Below are 24,351 nucleotides of genomic sequence, written 5' to 3'. Positions count from 1 at the left end.
AGGGAAAGCTATAGTATATTATCTTCTAAACCTCAATGGCTTAGAAATGAGACAAATTATCCACTATAGCAATATTTCACCTACTCGCACTGTATGTGCTTGTCCTATTCGAAAAGGATTCGCCAGTTTCACTTGAATCTGAGCACAGTGGAAAGACCCATATACTCCGACGACTTCCAATAAACCATCATCATGCCTAAAATTGGACAAAGGAAACATGGATTATGTGATGCGGTAAAATAGAACTAGCCACAATAGGACAATTACTTTTCAGCATAGGTGGACCGTCAGCTTATTAACTACTGACATTAATGAGGTATACAAAAAAGAAAATCTGAGGTAAAAATGTTAAAAGTCTACAAAGAACAGACTGCTTTAAAGAAACCAGTGACATAAAAAACCAGTTGCAAATGTACATACCTGGCTAGAGGGTAAGTCTCGTCTCCCATCCCTTCCCACAGTCTGCAGCCACCACCCCAGTAGCCGATATTCAGAACGATAATGCCTTCCAAATTCGGCAGTTCTACTCGCTCACCATCCAGCTCTAGCTTTAAAGAAATACAAGGAGTAAGTTACTTTAGGGCACACTACTTTCAGACACAGCCACTCAGAATCCTATCCACTTTCACATACATGTGAAAGCTGGTTGGAAGACTGCTTCCTACCCAGGTAATCTAGCCTTTCTCATTTGTTCAATGTTTATTGTAATAAATGAATAACAGTGAATTTTTTTAAATCAACGACATCCTTTTTCTTACATCCCATTATTTTTTCAGGCTTTATCTAACTTGCTGTTTTAACAGCATCGCACACTGCCAACCCCTTACTCTTTCCCTGAAATATTCTCTTCCTTTGCTTTCTGGGAACCAGACTACTTCTCTGGGCGTCCCTCTGCCACTGCTGAGAGCTCCACTCTCAGCCTCACACTGAAGGCATTTCACACAGCCATGTACTGGGCTCCCTTCTCTTCTCTACACACTCTGGATGGAAAGCTGAGCCACTTCTGTCTTGCTAATTGCCATCTCTGTGCTGAAGGCTCTATTTTTTGTTGGTGCAGGAAAGTGAACTGGGCTAGATCTGTATATCCAACTGCCCACAAAACATTTCCCACTGACTGTGGCTCCTAAAACTCTCATGCACAAAGCTGAGTTAAGCATCTTCTCTGCCATCTACTTTCCCAGGAAAGGTTAGCACCAGCTGTCCTCACCCCCTAACTAGAAACCTGGAAATTATCTTTGACCTCTGTCTCTTCACCTTCCATACCAATTAAGCACTAAAAACCACTGATGCTACTTCTAAGTCTCCATCCCTTGCCGTCATTCCTGACCACACCCTAGTCCAGCAGCCACCGTTTCTCTAGCTCTGCTCTCCTCTTATTCACCTCTCAAAGGCTGGTTAGACTGACACTTATCCCGATTACGTCCCTTCAATGGCTGGACTCAGTGTTCACGATGAACTCCAAGTGCCTTTATAACAAGTCACCAGTTTCTCTGTGACCTCAGCCTCTGCCTGGTTCTCCAGCATCAGCTCTCGCCACTGTCTCTCCTGTAGGTTACACTCCAGCCCGAACACACTCAAATATGCTATGTTCTCTCCTGCCTCTGGGCCTTTGCCCATGTTGTTCTTAGCCCAGAATAACGTTTATCTCCTTCATTTAGCTAAGTTTTAATTTGCAGATTACAGTTTGTAACTTCTTCCAGAAAGACTTCCTCATCAGTCACTTTCCCTAGACAGTTTCCAGTCTGTGGGTTATGTTCAGCTCAGTTCAGTTCAGTCACTCAGTCATGTCCAACTCTTTGTGAGCCCATGCACTGCACCACACCAGGCTTCCCTGTCCATTACCAACTCCCGGAGCTTGATCAAACACAAGTCCAATGTGTTGGTGATGCCATCCAATCATCTCATCCTCTGTTGTCCCCTTCTCCTCCTGCCCTCAATCTTTCCCAGCATCAGGGTCTTTTCCAATGAGTCGGTTCTTCCCATCAAGTGGCCAAAGCACTGGAGTTTCAGCTTCAGCATCAGTCCTTCCAATAAATATTCAGGATTGATTTCCTTTAGGATGCACTGGTTGGATCTCCTTGCTGTCCAAGGGACTTTCAAGAGTCTTCTCCAACACCACAGTTCAGAAGCATCAGTTCTTCAGTGCTCAGCTTTCTTTATAGTCCAACATCCATACATGACTACTGGAAAAACCACAGCTTTGACTAGACGGACCTTTGTGGGCAAAGTTAATGTCTCTGCTTTTTAGTATGTAGTCTAGGTTGGTCATTGCTTTTCTTCCAAGGAGCAAGCATCTTTTAATTTCATGGCTGTGGTCACCATCTGCAGTGATTTTGAAGCCCCCCCAAATAAAGCCTCTGTTTCCACTGTTTCTCCATCTATTTGCCATGAAGTGATGGAACAGGATGCCATAATCTTAGTTTTCTGAATGTTGAGTTTTAAGCCAACTTTTTCATTCTCCTCCTTCACTTTTATCAAGAGGCTCTTTAGTAGTTCTTCGCTTTCTGCCATTAAGTGGGGTGTTGTCTGCATATCTGACGTTATTGATATTTCTCCCAGCAATCTTGATTCCAGCTTGTGCTTCATCCAGTTTGGCATTTTGCATGATGTGTTCTGCATATAAGGTAAATAAACAGGGTGACAATATACACCCTTATGTACTCCCTTCCCGATTTGGAATCAGTCTGTTATTCCATGTCCAGTTCTTTTTTTTTTTCCCCATGTCCAGTTCTAATTGTTGCTTCTTGACCTGCATACATATTTCTCAGGAGGCAGGTAAGGTGGTCTGGTGTTCCCATCTCTTGAAGAATTTTCCACAGTTTGTTGTGATCCACACAGTTAAAGGCTTTGGCATAGTCGATAAAGCAGAAGTAGATGTTTTCCTGGGACTCTCTTGCTTTTTTATGATCCAATGGATGTTGGCAATTTGATCTCTGCTTCTTTTGCCTTTTCTAAATTCAGCCTGAACATCTGGAAGTTCACGGTTCACATACTGTTGAAGCCTGGCATGGAGAATGTTGAGCATTACTTTGCTAGCATGTGAGATGAATGCAATTGTGTGGTAGTCTGAACATTCTTTGGCATTGCCTTTCTTTGGGATTGGTATGAGAACTGACCTTTTCCAGTCCTGTGGTCACTGCTGAGTTTTCCAAATTTGCTGGCATATTGAGTGCAGCACTTTCACAGGATCATCTTTTAGGATTTGAAAAAGTTCAATTAGAATTCCATCACCTCCACTAATTTTGTTCGCATTGTAAGGCCCACTTGACTTCATATTCCATGATGTCTGGCTCTAGATGAGTGATCACACCATTGTGGTTATCTGAGTCTTTAAGATCTTTTTTGTACAGTTCTTCTGTGTATATAATTCCTGTAAGACTCCATATTTTCCTTATATTATTTCTTATGCCATATTACAATGTGGTTTAAATGTCTTTCTTCTCTCCAGACTGCAAACTTAGTGACAGTGAGAGATTTGTTACTGTATGTCTAGTACCTAACACTGTGCCTGGCATTTAATGGGTGGTTTCACAGGTGATTTTTGTATAAACAGACGATTAGACAAAAAAATGTGCTACCTCATACGCTTTACTCTACCCAAGTAATCAAAGTCCAGGAAAAAGGAAATAGGATAAAGCAGAAGGGAACATTCTTCACAGCCAATCTCACCATTCCCCCTGTGCCGTGAGCTCAGAGTCTGTCTAACCAGAGCAGCAGCTTTCCGAGCTGAGTGTGCTTTGAGGCTCCTCCTTCTCTGCTCATTTTCCACTCTTTCCCTAAGCTGTTTATTGTCTGGCTCTTTCCTTACTTTTTTTTGGCCATGCTGCACGGCACAGAACAAAGATACATTACAACCATAACAGGAATTAAACTCTGGGCTTCATCTTCTCCGAGAGTCCGTGACTCAGGCACTGTTGTCACAGAGCTTCACACTGGTCATCACACATGATGAACAGCATACAGACGCTGTTCAGTATAAGAGTTAAACAGACTCTGGAGTTACATAAACCTGGGTTTAAATGCTGGTTACCTGTATCCTTGGGCACTCTGTGAACCTGGGCAAGTTATTTAATTTCAAATAGCTTCATGAGTGATGGGAATATAGTAGTATCTGCCTTACAGGCTGTGGTGAAAATTTAGTGGGAAAATGTGTATAAAGCACTTAGAGGTGTCTGGTACACAATAAATACTCCATTTGTGTTATCGAAATAAGTTAATAGAAAATTCAGCATTTTTGTTTAAAAAAAGTTCATAGTCCAGAGACCACCTAAAAGTTTAAAAGCTTACCTCAACTTTTTTATTCAAATCTTTACATTCTTGCACTAAACAATCTTTGGTTCCATAAAATAAGTAAACAGCCTATGAGAAATGGACAGAAAATATGATATTAAAGCAATCTAACAAGCCCTGTAAGCTAGAAAAAGACACTGAACCAAAGCTCCCTGATGTGACGACTGAGTCATGTATCCACAGAGTGGACTAGAGACTGATGGGAGAAGGAACCATTATTACTACAGAGTTCAGCCCATTTTTTTAGGGGAATGTAGGATTAGGTGGTTTGTGCTTAAATGGTGTTTTCTCCCAGTTTATCCAAACAGCTACACCTTATAAAGAAAATTTTGCCTTTTCCTAGTACTTAACATTACTTAATGAAAGTAATGCAGGCAAATCTAGCAAACATTTTATAATCACTTTTGAATATACAAAGGTTGATGGAAGCATTGAGATGCTAATTACCATACTGTATAAACAGCAATACTATTGTGTTGGTAACTATATTAATAAAAGGGAGCTATTCATAAATTTCAAATATTTGTAAAACAGAACCAGGAACAGATAACTGTAAAACAGAACCAGCATCTATTTGTCACATCCTGTTGCTCAATCACCAAAAGTCATTAAAAAAAATTCCAAGACAAATGTTCCACCAAAGGAATCAATTGTACTAGAAACCAGTTAAAACTATGGTAAACAAACTGCTCCTTTTCTTACCTCATTTGCCTTTTAGAGTCTTTTCAGGCCTATGCAATCTATTTTTCCACTAATGGCTTCATCAAAAATTTATCTTGCCTAAATTTACTTCCAATTCTAGTTGCCATTTAAGTAAGATAAGCTACCATATATTCCATTTAGTAGGCATCTAAGCAAAATATGCTCTAAAACATTGCAACTGGGAGTTAAAAAATTTTGTCATGGATACTTTAATAAAATACATTTAAGGATCTAATTTGACAGTCTTATACAAAATGGAGCAGGCAAATGTTTCCGTAAGTTAGTTCTATCTCAATCTAGTTGAAAGAGTGCTAGGTATAATTGAACTATCGATTTTTACTGTACCTTAGGTGATAAGCAGGAAATGTTATTTTATCCAACACACCTTATTAAGAATTCTGCTAGAAAACAGAGATGGGGCCTTCTCACGATGAGCGTGAAAATTGAGGGCCATGAGAGCATCAGGTCCAATAGAAAAATAGTTGTTCATTGTGAATTCCTGTGGAAAAGGGTAAACAACAGATTATGCTTCCATCCATGCCTGTGTCATTTATTAAACATATAAATCTTAGTCTTTATGTTCTTTATGAAAACTGAGTCATTTACTTTTTACATAAGCTATTTTATGCTATCCAATGACATTTCCAGAGATAAAGCTTCAGTTTAAAGGCTGATTCTTTAAGACAAAATTTCACTTTCCATTTCTGGTTAATATGCTACATCTAAACAGCTCTACTCTACACCCAGGCTTTCAAATCCTGTGTTCTCAATATTTGCTTGTACTTCCAGCACTTCTCAGGTTCTCAGCTTTTTCAGTCTCCATTAGGCTATTGGTGCTTGCTCAGTTTATCTTACTTCCCAGTCCAGCCTGGGTTCCTCAACTGAGCTGCACTTGGTCTTCTCCCTGAGCAATAGCTTGCATATCTGACTTCTTGTTCAGTGGGTCAGACTCAAGGTTGACATGCCCCGAATATTAATGCATTTTCTTCCTATTCAAACCTGAAACCCTATTTTTCTTATTTTGGTTAATGTCATTTTCACGTATCCTGTCATAAAAACTAGAAATCTTGTAGTAAAGTTTTTTTTCCCCCCGCTTCCCCTAATAGCAATCAGTTGCCAAGCCTTGATCAATACTACTTCTAAAATGTCTCTGAACAGGGAAAGTGCTGAGTCATGGTCTGGAAATGCTGAGTCATAGTGAGGAAGGTGCTGTGTTATGGTGAGGCAGTAAGTAGTTCTCCTCCTAAGATTCCCTTTGTTTTGTCACAGTGCAGGTTTCTTCCCTATTTTCACGTTATCCCCAGTATTTTTCTTTTTCTTATTTTCTTTCTTGTTTTTATATATTATTAATTTTAAATTGGGGTTTAGCTGCTTTACAATGTTACATTAGTTTCCACTGTACAACCAAGTGAATCAGCTCTATGTATACACACGTCCCCTCGCTCTTGGACATCTCTCCCCATAGCCACTCCCCACCCCACCCATCTAGGTCACCGCAGAGCACCAAACTGAGCTCCCTATATTATACAGAAGCTTCCCACTAGCTAGCGATTTTACACACGGTAGTGTGTAGATATGTCAATGCTCTCGATTCATCCCACCGTCTCCTCCCTTGTTGCGTCCCCAGGTCCATTCTCTATGTCTGTAGCTCTACTCCTGACTTGCAAATCAGGAGTTGCAAGGTTCATCAGTACCATTTTTCTAGATTCTACATATATGCATTAATATACAGTATTTGCTTTTCTCTCTGACTTACCTCACTATGTATGACAGACTCTAGGGCCATTCACATCTCTATAAATGACCCAACATAATTCCTTTTTATGGCTGAGTATAGAAAGAGCGCCTGAAGAACCATGGATGGAGGTTCGTAACATTGTACAGGAGGCGGTGATCAAAACCATCCCAAGAAGAAGAAATGCAAAAAGGTAAAATGGCATTTTTATCTCCTCTGAGGAGACCTTGCAAATAGCTGAAAAAATAAGAGAAGTGGAAGGCAAAGGAGAAAAGGAAAAATATACCCATCTGAATGCAGATTTCCAAAGAATAGTAAGGAGAGATAAGAAAGCCTTCCTCAGTGATTAATGCGAAGAAATAGAGGAAAACAATAGAATGAAAAAGACTAAAGATCTCTTCAAGAAAATTAAGAGATACCAAAGGAACATTTCATGCAAAGATGGGCACAATAAAGGACAGAAAAGGTATGGACCTAATAGAAGCAGAAGATATTAAGAAGAGGTGGCAAGAATACACAGAAGAACTATACAAAAAAGATCTTCATGACCCAGATAATCACGATGGTGTGATCACTCACCTAGAGCCAGACAGCCTGAAATGTGAAGTCAAGTGGGCCTTAGAAAGCATCACTACGAACAAATCTAGTGGAGGTGATGGAATTCCAGCTAAACTATTTCAAATCCTGAAAGATGATGCTGTGAAAGTGCTGCACTCAATATGCCAGCAGATTTGGAAAACTCAGCAATGGCCACAGGACTGGAAAAGGTTTGTTTTCATTCCAATCCCAAAGAAAGGTAATGCCAAAGAATGCTCAAACTACCGCACAATTGTACTCATCTCACACACTAGCAAAGTAATGCTTGAAATTCTCTAAATGAGGCTTCAACAGTACGTGAACTGTGAACTTCCAGATGTTCAGGCTGGATTTAGAAAAGGCAGAAGCAGCAGAGATCAAATTGCCAACATCCATTGGATTATAGAAAAAGCAAGAGAATCCCAGAAAAACATCTGCTTCACTGACTATACTAAAGCCTTTAACTGTGTGGATCACAAAACACTGTGGAAAATTCTTCAAGAGATGGGAATACCAGACCATCTTATCTGCCTCCTGAGAAATCGCTATGCAGGTCAAGAAGCAACAGTTAGAACTGAACATGGAACAACAGACTGGTTCAAAATTTGGAAAGGTGTATGTCAAGGCTGTATATTGTCACCCTGTTTATTTAACTTATATGCAGAGTACATCATGCAAAATGCTGAACTGGATGAAGCAGAAGCTGGAATCAAGACTGAAGGGAGAAACATCAATAATCTCAGATATGCAGATGACGACATTCTAACGGCAGAAAGCAAAGAGGAACTACAGAGCCTCTTGATGAAGGTGAAAGAAGAGAGCGAAAAAGTTGGCTTAAAACTCAACATTCAGAAAAGTAAGATCATGGCATTCGGTCCCATCACTTCATGGCAAATAGATGGGGGAACATGGAAACAGTGACACACTTTATTTTTGTGGTCTCCCAAATCACTGCAGATGGTGACTGCAGCCATGAAGTTCAAAGATGCTTGCTCCTTGGAAGAAAAGTGATGACCAACTTAGAGAGCATATTAAAAAGCAGAGATATTACTTTGTTGACAAAGGTCAGTATAGTCAAAGCTATGTTTTTTTCAGTAGTCATGTGTGGATATGAGAGTTGGACTATAAAGAAAGCTGAGCACCAAAGAATTGATGCTTTTGAACTATGGTGTTGGAGAAGACTCTTGAGAGTCCCTTGGACTGCAAGGAGATCAAACCAGTCAATCCTAAAGGAAATCAGTCCTGAATATTCATTGGAAGGACTGATGCTGAAGCTGAAGCTCCAATACTTTGGCCACCTGATGTGAAGAGTTGACTCATTGGAAAAGACCCTGATTCTGGGAAAGATTGAAGGTAGGAGGAGAAGGGGATGACAGAGGATGAGGTGGTTGGATGGCATCATTGACTCTATGGACATGAGTTTGAGTAAACTCTGGGAGTTGGTGATGGACAGGGAAACATGGTGTACTGCAGTCCATGGGGTCACAGAGTCAGACACGACTGAGGGACTGAACTGAAATAATGTTCCACTGTACACATTTACCACATCTTCTTTATCAATGCATCTGTCGCTGGACATTTAGGTTGCTTTCATGTAAATAGTGCTGTAATGAACACTGGCATGTGTTTATGATTTTCTACAAGGAAGACAATACAGATGGCGAAGAGGCACATGAAAAGATGCTTAACATCAGTAAGTATTAGAGAAATGCAGACCAAAACTATAATGAGGTATCATCTCCCACTAGTAAGAATGACCATCATCATAAAATCTACAAACAATAAATGCTGGAGAGGGTGTAGAGAAAAGGGAACCCTCTTGCACTGTTGGTAGGAATGTAAACTGATAGAGCCACTATGGAGGACAGTATGGAGGTTCCTTAAAAAACTAAAAATAGAACTACCATATGGTCCAGCAATCCCACTACTGGGCATATACTCTGAGAAAACCATAATCCAATGTATCTTTTTAAAACTATAGACTTGCTATCTCTGTGCTACCTCTGTATTATTTGCTATTTACTAACCATGATGTGCACCCTCCAGTCTATTTCCTCTACCTGGGGAGTCTTTTGTTTCTTTCTCTGTTGATCTAAATTGTATTTACACTTTAAGGACCGACTCCCATGTCACTTGCCCTGAAATCTTTCCCGCCTGATCCACCAGGGTAGAAGCAGGCACACCTGCAGCCTGTTCCATAACCAGCTCCCCAGAGACAAGCACCTGTTGCCGTGTCCCACCGCAGTGCCACAATGGAAGCACTCCACCATGTCTGTTGAAACCACTAGCAACTGCAGCCCCAAAAACATACCTTGGGTTTTCTTAAGTTGTAGTATCCTTTATTTGTTACTTGAACTTTCCATCTAAAAAATAAAAGTTTAAAAAAATCAGTAATTACTAACGAATTAATTGTCAGTTAATTATAATTATTACCAATCAACTCTGGATGTCTGGTAGATAAGGTTCTTCTATTAAAATAGCTTATGGGAAATGAATACATTTAAATGACTATGTAAATCTTGAGAGGAGTACTCAGCCTAACTTGTTACCTAACCTATGATTTACATAACAACACAATATACAGCAACAAAATAAAACACCAGTGTCCACACATAAGTACAACTGACATAGTCTTTTACATTTAAACTACATTTAACTTTAGAACTACACAAGTCTTCATTTATAATTCAAGGAATATTCCCAAAGCTCAAGAAATCACTTTTGAGGGTAAGTATAACTTACCTATCTAGTTTAACTCCATCTGCTTCCATCACGTTTCTTAAGACTTGTGCAACTGGGATTTCTCCCGCATAACCTGTACCCCACCCCAAGGTGTTGGAGAGATCATTGCCTGTTCCCAGAGGCAAGACTGCAACTTGTGGAACGTATTTCTCTTGTCCCTACAATACAGAAGATTAGTTTAGATTTTTCCCTTCAGACTATTTGGAGGGTAATAATATTTGGTAAAATTCAAAGCCCAAAGCAATAAAGATACAAATAATAACTACTCAATCACAATATTCAAGGTTGGCAAGGTCTTCTAATATTCACCTGCATAATAAAAAATATAACCACAAATACTTTGTAACTTTCTTGGAAGTGCTTCTGTGAGAGGCAAGGAGATCTTAAGGATGGATACCTTAATTTTCATTTCGTCAAGGGCATCCAGGACCCAGCCGACAGTCCCATCCCCTCCACAGACAAGCACTCGAGCTGAGTCATAGGGAAGAAGAGTACAAAGTTGTAGGGCTTTGGTGGGGGGAGTTTTAGTAACATCAAAAACCTATAACGTGAAAGAAAAGGAAAAAATTATTTTACCCAACACTGTCACCCACCTGTGAGGATAATTTCCCTCTAGATGAGGACCTAGATGTGCTTAAATAACAATGCTGGCATTTATCTTTATGCTGGGCAGTATACCAGACTATAATCACTGTGGCTCATCCTGAGTGAAGTGAGTGAAAGTCGCTCAGTCGTGTCCGACTCTTTGCGATCCCATGGACTATACAGTCCATGGAATTCTCCAGACCACAATACTGGAGTGGGTAGCTTTTACCTTCTCCAGGGGAGCTTCCCAACCCAGTGATCGAAACCAGGTCTCCCAAATGGCAGGTGGATTCTTTACCAGGTGAGCCACCAGGGAAGCCCTAATGCTGCCCCTAAAAAGCACGAGCAAACAGCATTCTACTGGAAATGGAGACATAGGAAGGTTAAATAACTTGCCCATGCTTCCTCTGATAATTAAGTGCTGACATAGAAATCCAATCCTGTATTCTATCCACTGTACAATACTGCCACCTTTATGTTCACATAAAACCAGGCTATGCTCAGTTCACCTTTAACCAGTGCTTCCTATTCTATATGGGATTTAAAAAATCCATTACTAGTGCAAGTCAGTACACATTTCTGGAAAACAATTTTGCAATATGAGTAAAATGACATAAAGATGAAAGGATCCATAATACCTATAATTCTATAAACAATCTAGGAAAATATTTCAAAAGATGAAAAAACTGTGTATAGATAATCAGTGCAGCATTATTTATAATCATACAAGTGTAGAGACAAACTCGACTGCCATCAGCAGGAGACTATAAATATGGACACATCCATTTGATGGTTTCTTAGTCATCACATATATAATTATGAGGACTAGGCTGCAACACTGGAGAAAGCAATGGCAACCCACTCCAGTACTCTTGCCTGGCAAATCCCATGGATGGGATTTAGTTGAAAAACTAAACAACCCATTATGCAGCAATCATTCTTTCCAATTTGTAATTTTCTCTTTCAACATTACACAACTTAAGAAAATATAAAAATAATTTTAAAAGGAAAGAGAAAGGGAAGTTCCCTGGGAGTTCAGTGGTTAGGACTTGGTATTTTCCCTGCCATGGCCTGGGGTTCAATCCCTGGTTGTTTAGTTTTTCAAATCCCATGGAGGAGCCTGGTGGGCTGCAGTCCATGGGGTCGCTAAGAGTCAGACATGACTGAGCGACTTCACTTTCACTTTTCACTTTCCTGCATTGGAGAAGGAAATGGCAACCCACTCCAGTGTTCTTGCCTGGAGAATCCCAGGGATGGCGGAGCCTGGTGGGCTGTCGTCTATGGAGTCGCACAGAGTCGGACACGACTGAAGTGACTTAGCAGCAGCAGTAGCAGCAGCAGGTTGCAACACGGGAGAACATACTTTCAGGTAAATGCAAAGTTAGATTACGTTGAAAGAAATCCCAATATATGAATACATGCACAATTCATGGAAAGAACATGGACAAATGAAAACAACTGATGTATCTGTGTAGAGGTACTGCAGGTGATTTTCTCTTTTTATTTTTAAATTTTACTTATTTTGGCTTTGCTGCGAGGCTTGTGTGATCTTAGGTCCCCAAACAGGAACTGAACCCCAGGCCATGGCAGGGAAAATGCCAAGTCCTAACCACTGAACTCCCAGGGAACTTCCCTTTCTCTTTCCTTTTAAAATTATTTTTATATTTTCTTAAGTTGTATAATGTTGAAAGGGAAAATTACAAATTGGAAAGAATGATTGCTGCACAATGGGTTGTTTAGTTTTACAAAGTAGAAGCTGCTAGCATGTCATCTCAGTCTCAATGGCATGAACCTTTTATTCTTACTTTTAAAACTGAGGTATAAATTACATATAGTGAAATTACTGATTTAAAGTCAACAATTAAATGAGTTTTAGGAAGCTTAGTGAGCTGTGCATTATTCAGTTTAGAACATTTTCGCTGCTCCAGTAAGATTTCCCATTAGTAAGTGTCCATTAGTCACTCCTAATTTCCAGCCCTAGTCTTAGGCAATCACTGTACTCTCTGGCTCTACAGATTTACCCTTTCTGAACAGATCAATAAGGAATCATACAGTATTGATCCCCTGCATTGTGCTTCTTTCACTCAGCATGTTTTTGAGGTTCATTTAATTTGTAGTATGTATGTACTAGCATTCCTTTTTATCACTGAATATTCCATTCGTATGGGTACGTCACATTTTGTTTTATCCAGCCACTGACTGATGGGCTTTTCTTTTGGGCTATCATGAAAAATGCTGCTATGAAAATCTGCATAAAAGTATTTGTGGGATATGTTTTCGTTTCTGTTGGGTAGATTCCTAGAAGTGCTATGTGGTTTGGGAAATTTAAGTTTGAATTTTTAAGAGACTGTCCAAGTAGTTGCTAAAGTTGCTGCACCATTTACATCCCTACCATGAGAATCCCTCTTTCTCCACAAATTCAGATGGCTCAATACTATTTTCATAATTATTCTTCTTCCCTATAACCAGGTGATTACTGGCTTAAAGCATTAACAACCATTACAATTTAGGGAAAATGTACAACTAAAAATGAAAAGATTACTACAGAAAGCAAGGTCTCCTCTTTGGTTACCTGGACGGGATTTAGGAGGATCCTGAACTCTCCCAGCAGTCCTTCTCCCATGTTAGTCCCACTACGAGAGTTGGCCAGGATTATTAATGGAGTCCACTGCTTTCCAAGTTTAGAGGCTAGCTAAAAAATTAATGTGCGTTAAAAGACCTTAACATCTCAAAGACAGTTTTTCATTTCTTATTAACAACAGTGCTGTAAATCTGCTGAGAGAAAAATCAACTATCCCAGTCAGTACAATATAAAAATGAAAGAATTCTAAGAATGGAAAGAGATGAATTAATTTCTGCTTAATATATTAATATAAATTTCTTCTCCATTATTCTAGATAAGTTATCCAGTATACACTTGGGTACTCAATGTAAGAAGGAACTCACTTAACAAGGAATTCCACTGCTAAATCAAATTACTAGAAAGTTTTGACTTAAACTGAGTTAAACATCTGTGTTTCAGTAACTTTCCACTTTTGATTCCTGAAGTAAGGAATAATCTCATTTGTTCTTCCATATAACTGTTGTGTTCAATCACTTGAAACATTATATCATTTATTGGTCTTGCCTCCCAGGCAACACATTTCAGTCCTTCATAGAAGGGACATTGATCTTCTCTGCTCTCTAAACCCTGACTGTGCTTTTCTGGCTGTACTCTAATTTTCAAGCTTTTTAATTTTTTTGAATGGTGTATTCAGAAATATATTCAAGAATCCAGATTTGCACAAAACCCTAAATCAAATTAAATTCATGTTTCTCTACTCTAACCACTTCTTTCCTCTCCCCTTCTCCTCGTGGGTATAAACATTAATGAAGACGTTCCCTGGTTTTACTTAGTGATCCTCAGTCTCCTATGTCAGACTGAAATCAGAGACATAAGGGGTTGTGTATTTTTTTAAAAAAGTATCACAATAACATTAAACATAATGTTTTTAAGTTTTAAAATGTCTATTTTGGACTTCCCTTGTGGGAATGTTCACTATTATTTGTGGCAGGATCTAATGTGCAACAAATTCTCGTCTCCAGGTACCCTATATGAGGTTCCACAGGAAAACATTCTTCAGAACAACGTGTGACTAAAAATCTACCTTCTTTTTACTGACAATAATGAGTTCCAAACCTGGCTGTTCATCAATCATCTGAAAACTTAAAACAAATACAGATTCTGGGGACTTATGGCTACCTGCTCCAGTATTCTTCCCTGGAAAATCCCAGGGACAGAGGAGCCTGAAGGGCTCCTGGAGGGCTGGAGGGTACAGTCCACGGAATCACAAAGAGCTGGACACCACTGAGCGACTAACACTTTCACAATATGGTGGTGGTGGTTTAGTCGCTAAGTTGTCCAGGCTCCTCTGTCCGTGGGATTTTCCAGGCAAGAATACTGGAGTGGGTTGCCATTTCCTTCTCCAGGGGATCTTCCCAACCTGGGAATCGAACCCGGGTCTCCTGCACTATAGGCAGATTCTTTACCAACTGAACTATGAGGGAAGCCCAAAATATAACACATCCCAATTTCTCCTTAGACCTGAAGGAACTCAAGTGCCAAAGTTCCTGGCACATCTTTAGGAAGTGGGTAGGGTATCATGGCTTACCATAATGATTTTTCGCACACACATAGTTCTCAGTGTTTCACACTGACTTAAATAACTTTGTGGAAATAAATTATGTAAAGAAAAATAAACTCTGATTACCATTTCATAATCTGTTTTTTTGTCTTTACGCATATGATTAATGGAGGTTAAATAACTTGGTGGAATGATGAGGTTTTTGAATTCTCCAAAATCACACTTTTCATTCCTTAAGCTATTTTTCATACACTCATCATGTACTGTTTTTTGACACCAAACGCACCTGAGGGAAGGAAAAAAACAGATAATAATTAACTGGAAACAATAATCATACTAATCTGCAAACCAATCATTTTTGTCAAAAAAACAAATTGTAATCTTATCACCAATGAAAAAATCTGGCAAGTAAAAATTTATAATTGCTTTCTACACGTCAAAATAGAGCAATAAACTTTGAATAAACTTGTTTAACAGTAGTTCTTAAAGTGTGGTCTGGGGAAGATCATTTCTGGGTGTCTCTGAGGTTGAAACCATTTTAATAATAATATAAGATGTTATTTCACCTTCATTTCTATCAAAAGCATATAGTAGAATTTTCTGGAAGCTTTATGGTATGTGCCAAATCCACAGACTGAATGCAGAAAGAGATACAAGCCTCTAGCTGACTTCCACGCCAAAGAAATGTACCAAAAATATAAAACGATGTCACTTTCCTCTATTTTCACAAAATATTTTGTTACCAGTATTATTTTTAAAGTGAATATTTTAACCGTTTCTCAGTTTTAATTTATAATGTGGTAAATACCAATAGATGTAATCCACATAAGCAAAGCTGGTCTAGAATATGGTTCTGTGTACTATATATTTGGGCTTTGGCTGGAACAGGATCATTAGGCCTAAAGGCCTACAGCTTAAACACCCAACTGGCCCCAGTACTTGAAGAGTTCTTCAAGGTTCAGTCTGAAAACCTCCTGATTTATAACCATCTATGACCACTTCAGCAAAGTTAGCAAAACAGTCAATTTCTTATTGGCAGTTAATATGAAACAAATCTATACGTTTACATCTAAATTACAGGCAGAGACATTTATGTTCAAATTTGTTTCTGTGTTTAAATCATATGAAACGAGAATAGTGCTGGCCAAGGTCTTAGGTTTCTATTATTAATCTACTAAGTATTTAATCCACTCACGGATAAGGCAGATCTGACTGTACAGATAGAGCAGGCCAACAGAAAACAATGGCTGTAACTAAATAAAAAAAAAAAAAAGAGGATACAAACTCTTTCACCCCAAGGTCAACTCTCTTGGACTTCTATTTTAAGGCTGTTTTTTTCCGGTTGGATGTTCAGTTTTGTCAAATAATTACTGCTATTGACTCAAGAATCCTAATTACTGCTCAAATTATAATTATCTGCCTGATCTGTTAGAGGGAAAATGTAAAACAACTTGCACCAGACTTTGTTAACACTTGCTTTCAACCTAAGCTTGAGAAATTACAATTGATTGCTTATGTAGCCAAAGTATTTTACCTCCACCTACTGTGCTACTGTACACTTTAAACTAGTGCATTGTTACTGAAAATAATCTGAAAGGAAACCCCACTGAATTATTTCACAACGGTTTCCTCTGGGAAGAAAAGTGGGACTGAGGAATGAGAAGAACACTCACTTTTTACTCTACGTTCTTTTGTATTGTTTGAGTTTTAAACATCAGTATATATACATAAACTACTTGAATAAATTTTTAGAAGTGTATTTTAGGTGATCTTAGCTTTAAAGTAAAAGTGTTAGTCGCTCAGTTGTGTCTGACACTTTGAGACCCCATGGTCTATAGTCTGCCAGATTCCTCTGTCCATGGAATTCTCCAGGTAAGAATACTCTAGTTGGTAGCCATTCCCCTTCTCCAGAGGATCTTCCTGACCCAGGGACTGAACCCACATCTCCTGCATTGCAGGTGGATTCTATACCGCTGAGCCACTGGAAGCCCAAATTAAACTAGTAATCTGCAACAAAGCACAAATCAAATTAAGCAGTAATTCACCATATCAGTGGAGGATTTTTGATTTTAAGTGAAAGTGAAAATGAAGTTGCTTAGTCGTGTCTGACTCTGCGACCCCGTGGACTGTAGCCCACCAAGCTATCAATTTTCAAGACAGAATAAAATTTGCTGGTATGGGAGGCACTTCATGCAAGTGGGTATTCTAGAATCTAGATCTTCCCGACCCAGCAATTAAACCCAGGACTCCTGCATTGCAGGCAGATTCTTTCCTGTCTGAGCCACCAGGGAAGCCTGTAATGCTTGAGAATTTAGAAAATATAGAAAGACATAAAAGTCATCTAGAGATACTTACTCTTAACTTTTTGATATATTTAATCTCAGTTTTATAGTCCTCATATATTTATTTTTCATGTTAGGGGTAACAATGTATATATGTCTGGAGGTACTTCTCCTTGAAATTGTATCATGAATTCTGTCCTATGCCATTAAGTATTTTTTTTCAAAACATAGCTTGTAAAGATGTATAATATCACATCACATGGACATAATTCATTTAATCCTCCCCCCTCTAAAAAATTTAGATAGTTTGTCTAAGTATAAACAACCTGATGCACAACCTTAAACATAAATGAAATTATTTCCCTGGAATCTTTAGAAGTCAAATTACTGAATCAAAGGGCATGCGTTTTTCTAAGTTTCTTGAGATGTCTGTCCAGAATGCTTGATACCAGCACACAAAGGTGTCCATCATATTTAATACTCGCTCAACACTTTTCCTTGATAATTTGATGAGTGGAAAAGTACTTTGTTGTTTTAATTTGGAGATCTTTGATCACTAGATGAAGCGGAATAATTTTTCTGCCTTGTTTTATGAATTGATTCATAGCCTATCTTTTACTAGGTTTTAATAACTGCACGCACTGTTATGTAGGATATCAACTTCTTTTCTGTCATAGTTCCTGCAAATATTTCAGTTTTCTCTTAAATTTACTATTTAATGTACTTAAGTTTATTTTTTGCTAGACAGATCTATATTCCCTTTGTGGTTTATTTAAATGCTTTCAAGCTTTGAAGACCTTTACCTTTCCAAATTAGATAAATATTCACCTATAGCTATTTTCCCCCTCACAATTCAGCTTTAATCCAGTGCTTCTTAACCTTCTGGGGCTACAGATTCCACTGAGAATCTCATGAAAGTGTTAGGCTTCCTGGAACCTTATCTATGAATTAACAATTTCTGCTTCAATCCATCTGGAGTTTATTTTGGTATAGAGTGTGATATGAAGCGTTAACTGTTTTCCTCTCAAAGAGCACTTGTCCAAGCACGACTGATAAAGTCATCTTTTCTATCCCATTGATTTGTGACACCTTTATCATTCACTAAATTCTCATAAATTTCAGAAAAGACTGTTTTAACCAAGATGATGGCTATTATCAGCCTTTGTTCTGTTAAAGTAAAGCCAACATACTCACTCCTTAGGCAGCACTCTATTTTTCCTGAGAAATACCATAATCAAAATCGAGACCTGTTTTCTTTATATATTTTGTAACTGGTGTTTTACTTGATCTAGATTTCAAATCTGATAGGAAAATAAGACATTAATAGCAATATTTTAGTTTTAGCAGTCATGTTTTTGAGTGACTGTTTATGATCTTTATTCTTTTCCTATTTTGAAAAATTTTAAACCCTTACACAGATGTCAAAAGAATAGCAAAATGAATACCTTTAAACCAACCCTTAGCTCTGATTCATAATTAACATTTTTCTCTCATATTTTCTTTCTTTCAAAATAAACTCATATTTTGATGTATCATTTGGAAAGAAAATTGTGGACATTATGAAATTTCACCTTTCAATACTTCAGCAACTATTTCCAAAAATACAAGGGTAGTCTCCTTGCTTTTTTAAATGTTTTGCATTAGAAAAAAAATTTTTTAACAGCAACACAGGTAAGCCCATCACCCGTATTCCAGCATTAGTAACTTATTGTAATTACTTTGCTTCATTTCTGTATATCCATTTCATGTGTGCTTAGCCACTCAGTCATGCCCGACTCTCTGCAAACCCATGGACTGTAGCCTGTGAGGCTCCTCTGCCCATGGGATTCTCCAGGCAAGAATACTGGAGTGGGTCGCCATTCCCTTCTTTGATCTTTCTAACCCAGGGATCAAACCTGGGGTCTCCTGCACTACAGGTGGATTCTTTACCATCTGAGCTGCCTGGGAAGGCTCTATTTTTTGGTGCACAAAAGTAAATTACAGACATTAGAATATCTCCTAAATACCTCAGCAAGCAGGGATATCACTGTTTAGATTTTTTTCTTTTGATTTTACATATGATGAAATCTACAAATACGTACATTTTCTGAGTTTTGACAAGTAAATATAATCATGAATCATAATCATGTTCATCATCTTATGAACACATAGAACATTACCCTATGAGTATTTTTGTGCAGGAGTATGACTGCTTTATTAAAAAAAAGTTCACAAGGGAAGAAAAAACACTTCCTGGCAACACTGCTTATTAGTTTCTCTAAAGTTGCCTGTTAGTAACTTTACCAAAAGGTACCAATTCTCAGTATGCTGAAAGAGGCAACAGAATTATATGTGAAACTGAGATGGTCACCTAAGAAATTCATGTTAGAATGGGGTTCAAACTACAAACATACGTGCTTCCTAATTTGGGGAATATGTTTTATTGGAATATAGATCCTCATTCATTTATGTACTGTCTCTTGCTACTTTTGTACTGTGACAGATGGTAGAGTGAATTAATTATGACAGACCATATGCTCTGCAAAGCCTGAAATACTTAGCTTGGCTCTTTATAGGAAAAGTTTGCCCATCTCTGCTCCAGAAGATAACTTGTTATCTTTCATTGTTTCACATAATTAATGAAGTGAATAAACACATACCAATAGAACATAAAATCAAAAAGTTAAGATCAAAGCCTAAAGTTGCCAACATTGCCTTCAAAGAGTCAGAAGTTTTGTATTATTAATCACAGTGGGTATGTATGTGGGGTGGGGTGTAGTGAAGAAAAGGATATAAATAAAAATATAATGTAAACCAAAAAGTTTTCTTAACAGGAGACAGAACACAGTTTTATTCAATAACATAATGAATACTTAGAAAAGAGAACCCAACTTCCTACTTTAGTCAGACGAGAGGTGAGAAGAAAGAAAAGCAGCAAGGGGCGAGAAATGAGAGGATACGAGGTGCAAACACACTCTGCCATGGGTGAGGTGGAAGCAGGAAAACACAAGAAAGAAAGAAGGCTACAGGGAAAATAGGATCCAACACAGTACCTGGCACAAAATAGATGTTTAATATGTGAAACCTAAATAATGACAATGGGACTAAATTAAAAGTCCTTTGCCACTTATTCTGTAGTTTTTAACTGGGTTGCAGGTTTTAAAATCAGCTATCACATGGCCCTTTGAAATTCTATCTCGTTGAATAGTCTTCATGGTTTACTTGAAATCTTGGACTTCCTAAGAATGTGAGGCAGTCACAGAAGGAGCCCTCCCCAGGGCTGGATAAAATCCAAAGAAGGACAGTCTGGTCTGTGTTTAAAGATTATAAATATTTAGTTTCTTTATCTGAAATATCTCATTCCTGCAGAAGGTCACAGCAGACTGTAATCCTACATAAAATGATCAGCTAAAATAAATCAGAGCATTGCAGAATACATACTATTAATACTTCAGGTCACTGCTCTTTTCTTCTGGGAATAATAAACATTTCCTAAATTGTAAAGAAACCATTTTTACCACGGGTTAAGGGTTCTAGCATGCTAGGAAGAGACTGCTCAGTAACCCGGAGAACAAGCTAAGGAGGAAAAGGAGGTCTTTAAGGACAAAGGCTCATGTTTAAGAAGTACATAAATATAGCAGTAATTCTTAAACTTTAGAATCACCTGCAGGGACTGTTAAAGCAAAGATTATTGGTTCCCAGCCCAAGTTTCTGATCCAGTGGGTCTGGGGTGAGGCTAACGCCAGGAAAAATAGAAGATGCTCAGTTAAATCTGGATTGTAGATAAACAACAAATAATTTTTTGGTTTAAGTATGTCTCAAATAATGCAAATATTTTTATTTCATTTTGTGTTAGATGCAAATCTCTGATTTTTATTCTGTGTGCTAATCTAAATCTGTGTTAGAATTTGCATTTCTAACAAGTTTCTGAGTGATACTGATGCTGCTAGTCTGGGGACCTTACTTCAAGAACCACTGATACACAGGATATTATGTCATCATCAAAAAGGAAAAATTAGGAGCAGGGATGAGTAGATTAGGGACGGATTCCTGGAGGAAAGGGCACAAGATAGTCATTAAGGATGCCAAGAAGCTAGCCAGGAGAATACTTCAGCCTTGAGGAAAAGAAGGGTGATATGAAAAGTTGGTATTTAAAGGAAACCACAACCAGCCTGATGTTGCTGGTGCATAAAGCTTAATGCAGACAGTGGTAGAGAAGACTAAAAGGGCAGGCACGGTCCAGAGAGCACAAGGACCTTATATACCACGTTAAGCACCTGGAGTTTATTCTGAAAGACCATCATTGTAAGTGATGGGGGTTATGGGAGGGTTTTAAACAGAGACCCCATCAGATATGTATTTCTAGAAAGACCACTTAATTGGAGAATCAGAGCACTGTGATTATTTGCTAAGAGTAACTGAAATGCAGTTAAGATATTTACAGACATCATTTTAATCTAATTCTGCACAGACAAAAAGAAGGGAAGGAAATAATACTTCATGTCTTCTTTTAAACCAATCCCAATTCTCTAAGACTAAAGTTTAACTAGGAAGAGAATTATGAAAAATTTTAAAAAAGATACTGGTAACTGAGCTCTCACTGAAGCCAAAAGGACACCTAAATTTGAAAGATATCAAGTAAAAATGGTTATAAAACTGTAGTTGTTGAAAGCATATTTTTAAAGTCTTAATCTGATGTGTAAGATGTTAGAAATAATTGTTGATATAACAGTGCTCATGCTAATTTAAAAAAAGGACTTTTAAAAACAAAATACAAACAAAAAAAGTAACCTGCTATCTCATGCCAGTTTTCTATTTCTGTTCTTAAACATGGCTAGGGACTTTTCAACTTGTCAGAAACAAAATCCAACACAATGAAGATGTCCAGACTTAAGGCAGAGACAAGACTGAACTGGAAGTTAGAAATTCTGGAGGCCAATTCTATTTTACCACTGAGTAAAATTCTCTATCAAATTCTCTCAAATGTAAAATGAATTAGCAAAGATAATCTGCAGAGAAGCATCCCCTTTTATTACCAATGTCTAACACGAGCAAAGAACAGCTTCACCTATTTTCGGACGATATTTAAGTACACACATGTGTATTTAAAAGCTATTAAAATATTCTTGGCTTAATCAAAGTCGCTTGGCTAAGATGCCAAAGGTCCTGAAAGACCATCTGGCAAAAGGAGTATTCCTTTAAGTGTTCTTTCGGAGTGTGCACTATAGCACCAACCTATATTAAAAAAAAGATAACTAAAGTGCTGCCCTGGAATGACACCTGTTTTCATTGTACATTCATAATACAGAACCCAAGATGAATCAGTTTTGCAATTTTAGGGAAAAATTAACTGGTCCATACTTCGTTTTTCTTTATGCAAAATGGAACTAATCAATAATTAACAAAAGTTAAAATATAACATACATTGGCCATAAAGTCTGCAGCACTTAGAGACCTCTGGATGAAAGTTAAGAGCCAAGTTTTACCCCAAAAGGGCAGGTTGGCTAAGGAGTGTGGGCCAGAAGCACTCGATAAATTACTGCAAATCTGCCTCGTTCTACCATTCTAGGGCTATATATTAACTTGTTTCCTTCAAGTGGGCAGGTGAAGTCTTTTGTGGCGATCAAAGCAGGCCGCTGACACCCACTCTGAAAAGCTTGACTCCCTCCAAACACTGTGGGGCAATCAGGCCCCACGGAAGCCGTACCTGTAATCGCAGAGCTTGGGCTGGTTGCCGCACTGTTGCTTGCAAACCACACAGTAACTGCACAGGGGGACGTTTCCCCGGATCCAGTGGTGGGGCATGGCGTCCACGGCCTTGCTGTCACTCTTGAGCATGATCTCCTTGCAGGGGAAGCGCTTGTCGGCCTTCTTGAGGCAGCCCTCGTCCACGCGCAGCCCACAGCAGTCGCAGAAGGCGCCCTGCAGGATGTGCTGCGCGCACACACAGCAGTAGGTGGGCTGGCTGAACAGATCCGTGTCGCGCCAGCCGTGCTTGCTCTTGCGGAAGATGTCCCTGCGGTGCAGCTGCCGGCGCGACCGCTGGACGCTGCACCAGAAGGTGAAGAACACGGGCAGCAGCACCGAGCACAGCGTCCACAGGACCAGGTGCCCATCCGCAAACAGGCTGGCGGGGGGCGCCGGCCGCTCCTGGCCTTCCATCTTCTCCAAGGACGGCGTCTGACTGGGAGAGACGCGGGCGGGTCCCCCACGGGCTCGCTGTCCCCCTGCAGCCCCCCTCCCTGTCTGTCAGGTGGCCCCGCTCGCCCCAAGAAGGCGCGCGCGCCCCGCCTTCCCCACGGCCGGACCCCGGAGCCTCGGGGTCGCCGACGCGCCTAGTCGAAGGGGAGGCGCCCGGGGCCGTCACACTCCCCTCCCCGCCCAGTCCTCGCCAGGCCGCGGGGAGGGGAGCGACCCCACTGTGGAGGAAGGCGGCGCGGCGCCCGGCCTTGGGGCGCCATGGTGCACGGGCCTCGCCCGCAGCCGTTAACCCAGGCCCGGCACACGCGCGCCTCGGGGGCTCAGGGCCCCACGGGCCCGCCCACCGCGCGGCCTCAGCGACCAGGGTGCCCTCCCCGCCCGCGCGCCCGGCCTACCTCGTGTAGGGCTGGGGGTTCGGCTCCGGGGCCTAGGCCTCCGGCCTTGCTGTCGCCCTCGCGTCGCCGCGAGTCCCGCGGGTGTGCGGACTCCGCGGGAGAGGCCGGCACCGCCGCGGCCGCGGGTTATGGGGCGGGGCCTCAGCCGGAGTGCTTGGACTGCGAGGTGTGAGGTGCGCCCGCGAGGCCGCGGGGCCTGACGGGGCGGTGCCTGACGGGGCGGGGCTAGATCGTGGGGGCGGGGCCTCGGCGGGAGCACCCGGGCTGCGAGAAGGTGTGAGTGAGACTGCGAGGCCGCGGGGCCTGACGGGGCGGCGCCCGACGGGGCGGGGCTAGATTGGGGGCGGGGCCTCGGCGGGAGAGCCCGGGCTGAGGGGAGGCGTGAGGTGTGACCGCGAGGCTGCGGGGCCTGACGGGGCGGGGCCTCGACACGGAGAGGGGTTAGATCCGGGGACGGGGCCTCGGCAGGAGCGCAGGGGCTGTGAGGAGGTGTGAGATGCGACCGCTAGGCCGCGGGGCCCGACGGGGCGGGGCCTCGAGGACAGGGAGGGGCCTCGCGGGAGGGGCGGGGCTAGATCGAGGGCCGGCCCAAGGGCGGGCCGGTGAGCGGGAGGACAGAGGGCGGAGGAACACTAGAGGGGGCTTTGCTGCTGCTGCTGCTAAGTCGCTTCAGTCGTGTCCGACTCTGTGCGACCCCATAGACGGCAGCCCACGAGGCTCCCCCGTCCCTGGGATTCTCC

General features: G+C 40.6%; 1 protein-coding gene across 1 annotated transcript in view; it reads right to left on the bottom strand.

Moving 5' to 3' along the window:
- DGKE (diacylglycerol kinase epsilon) overlaps positions 1-23,832 on the bottom strand; it is a 29,406-nt gene extending 5,574 nt beyond the window's left edge. Inside the window, exons 1-11 of the mRNA XM_027516892.1 lie at positions 23,612-23,832; positions 22,723-23,199; positions 14,881-15,040; positions 13,203-13,322; positions 10,443-10,586; positions 10,046-10,203; positions 9,615-9,666; positions 5,378-5,491; positions 4,288-4,359; positions 421-548; positions 85-196 (exon numbers count right to left, since the gene is read on the bottom strand). Of these exons, the coding sequence (XP_027372693.1) occupies positions 85-196; positions 421-548; positions 4,288-4,359; positions 5,378-5,491; positions 9,615-9,666; positions 10,046-10,203; positions 10,443-10,586; positions 13,203-13,322; positions 14,881-15,040; positions 22,723-23,177 (1,515 nt within the window). The 5' untranslated portion in view covers positions 23,178-23,199; positions 23,612-23,832. The remainder of the gene's footprint in view (positions 1-84; positions 197-420; positions 549-4,287; positions 4,360-5,377; positions 5,492-9,614; positions 9,667-10,045; positions 10,204-10,442; positions 10,587-13,202; positions 13,323-14,880; positions 15,041-22,722; positions 23,200-23,611) is intronic.
- Positions 23,833-24,351: the final 519 nt, after the last annotated feature.

Source organism: Bos indicus x Bos taurus, chromosome 19 (assembly GCF_003369695.1).
Source record: "Bos indicus x Bos taurus breed Angus x Brahman F1 hybrid chromosome 19, Bos_hybrid_MaternalHap_v2.0, whole genome shotgun sequence".
Classification (NCBI taxonomy): Eukaryota; Metazoa; Chordata; class Mammalia; order Artiodactyla; family Bovidae; genus Bos; species Bos indicus x Bos taurus.
The sequence above is the reverse complement of the archived record's forward strand: the minus strand, read 5'-3'. Positions and strand labels throughout refer to the sequence as shown.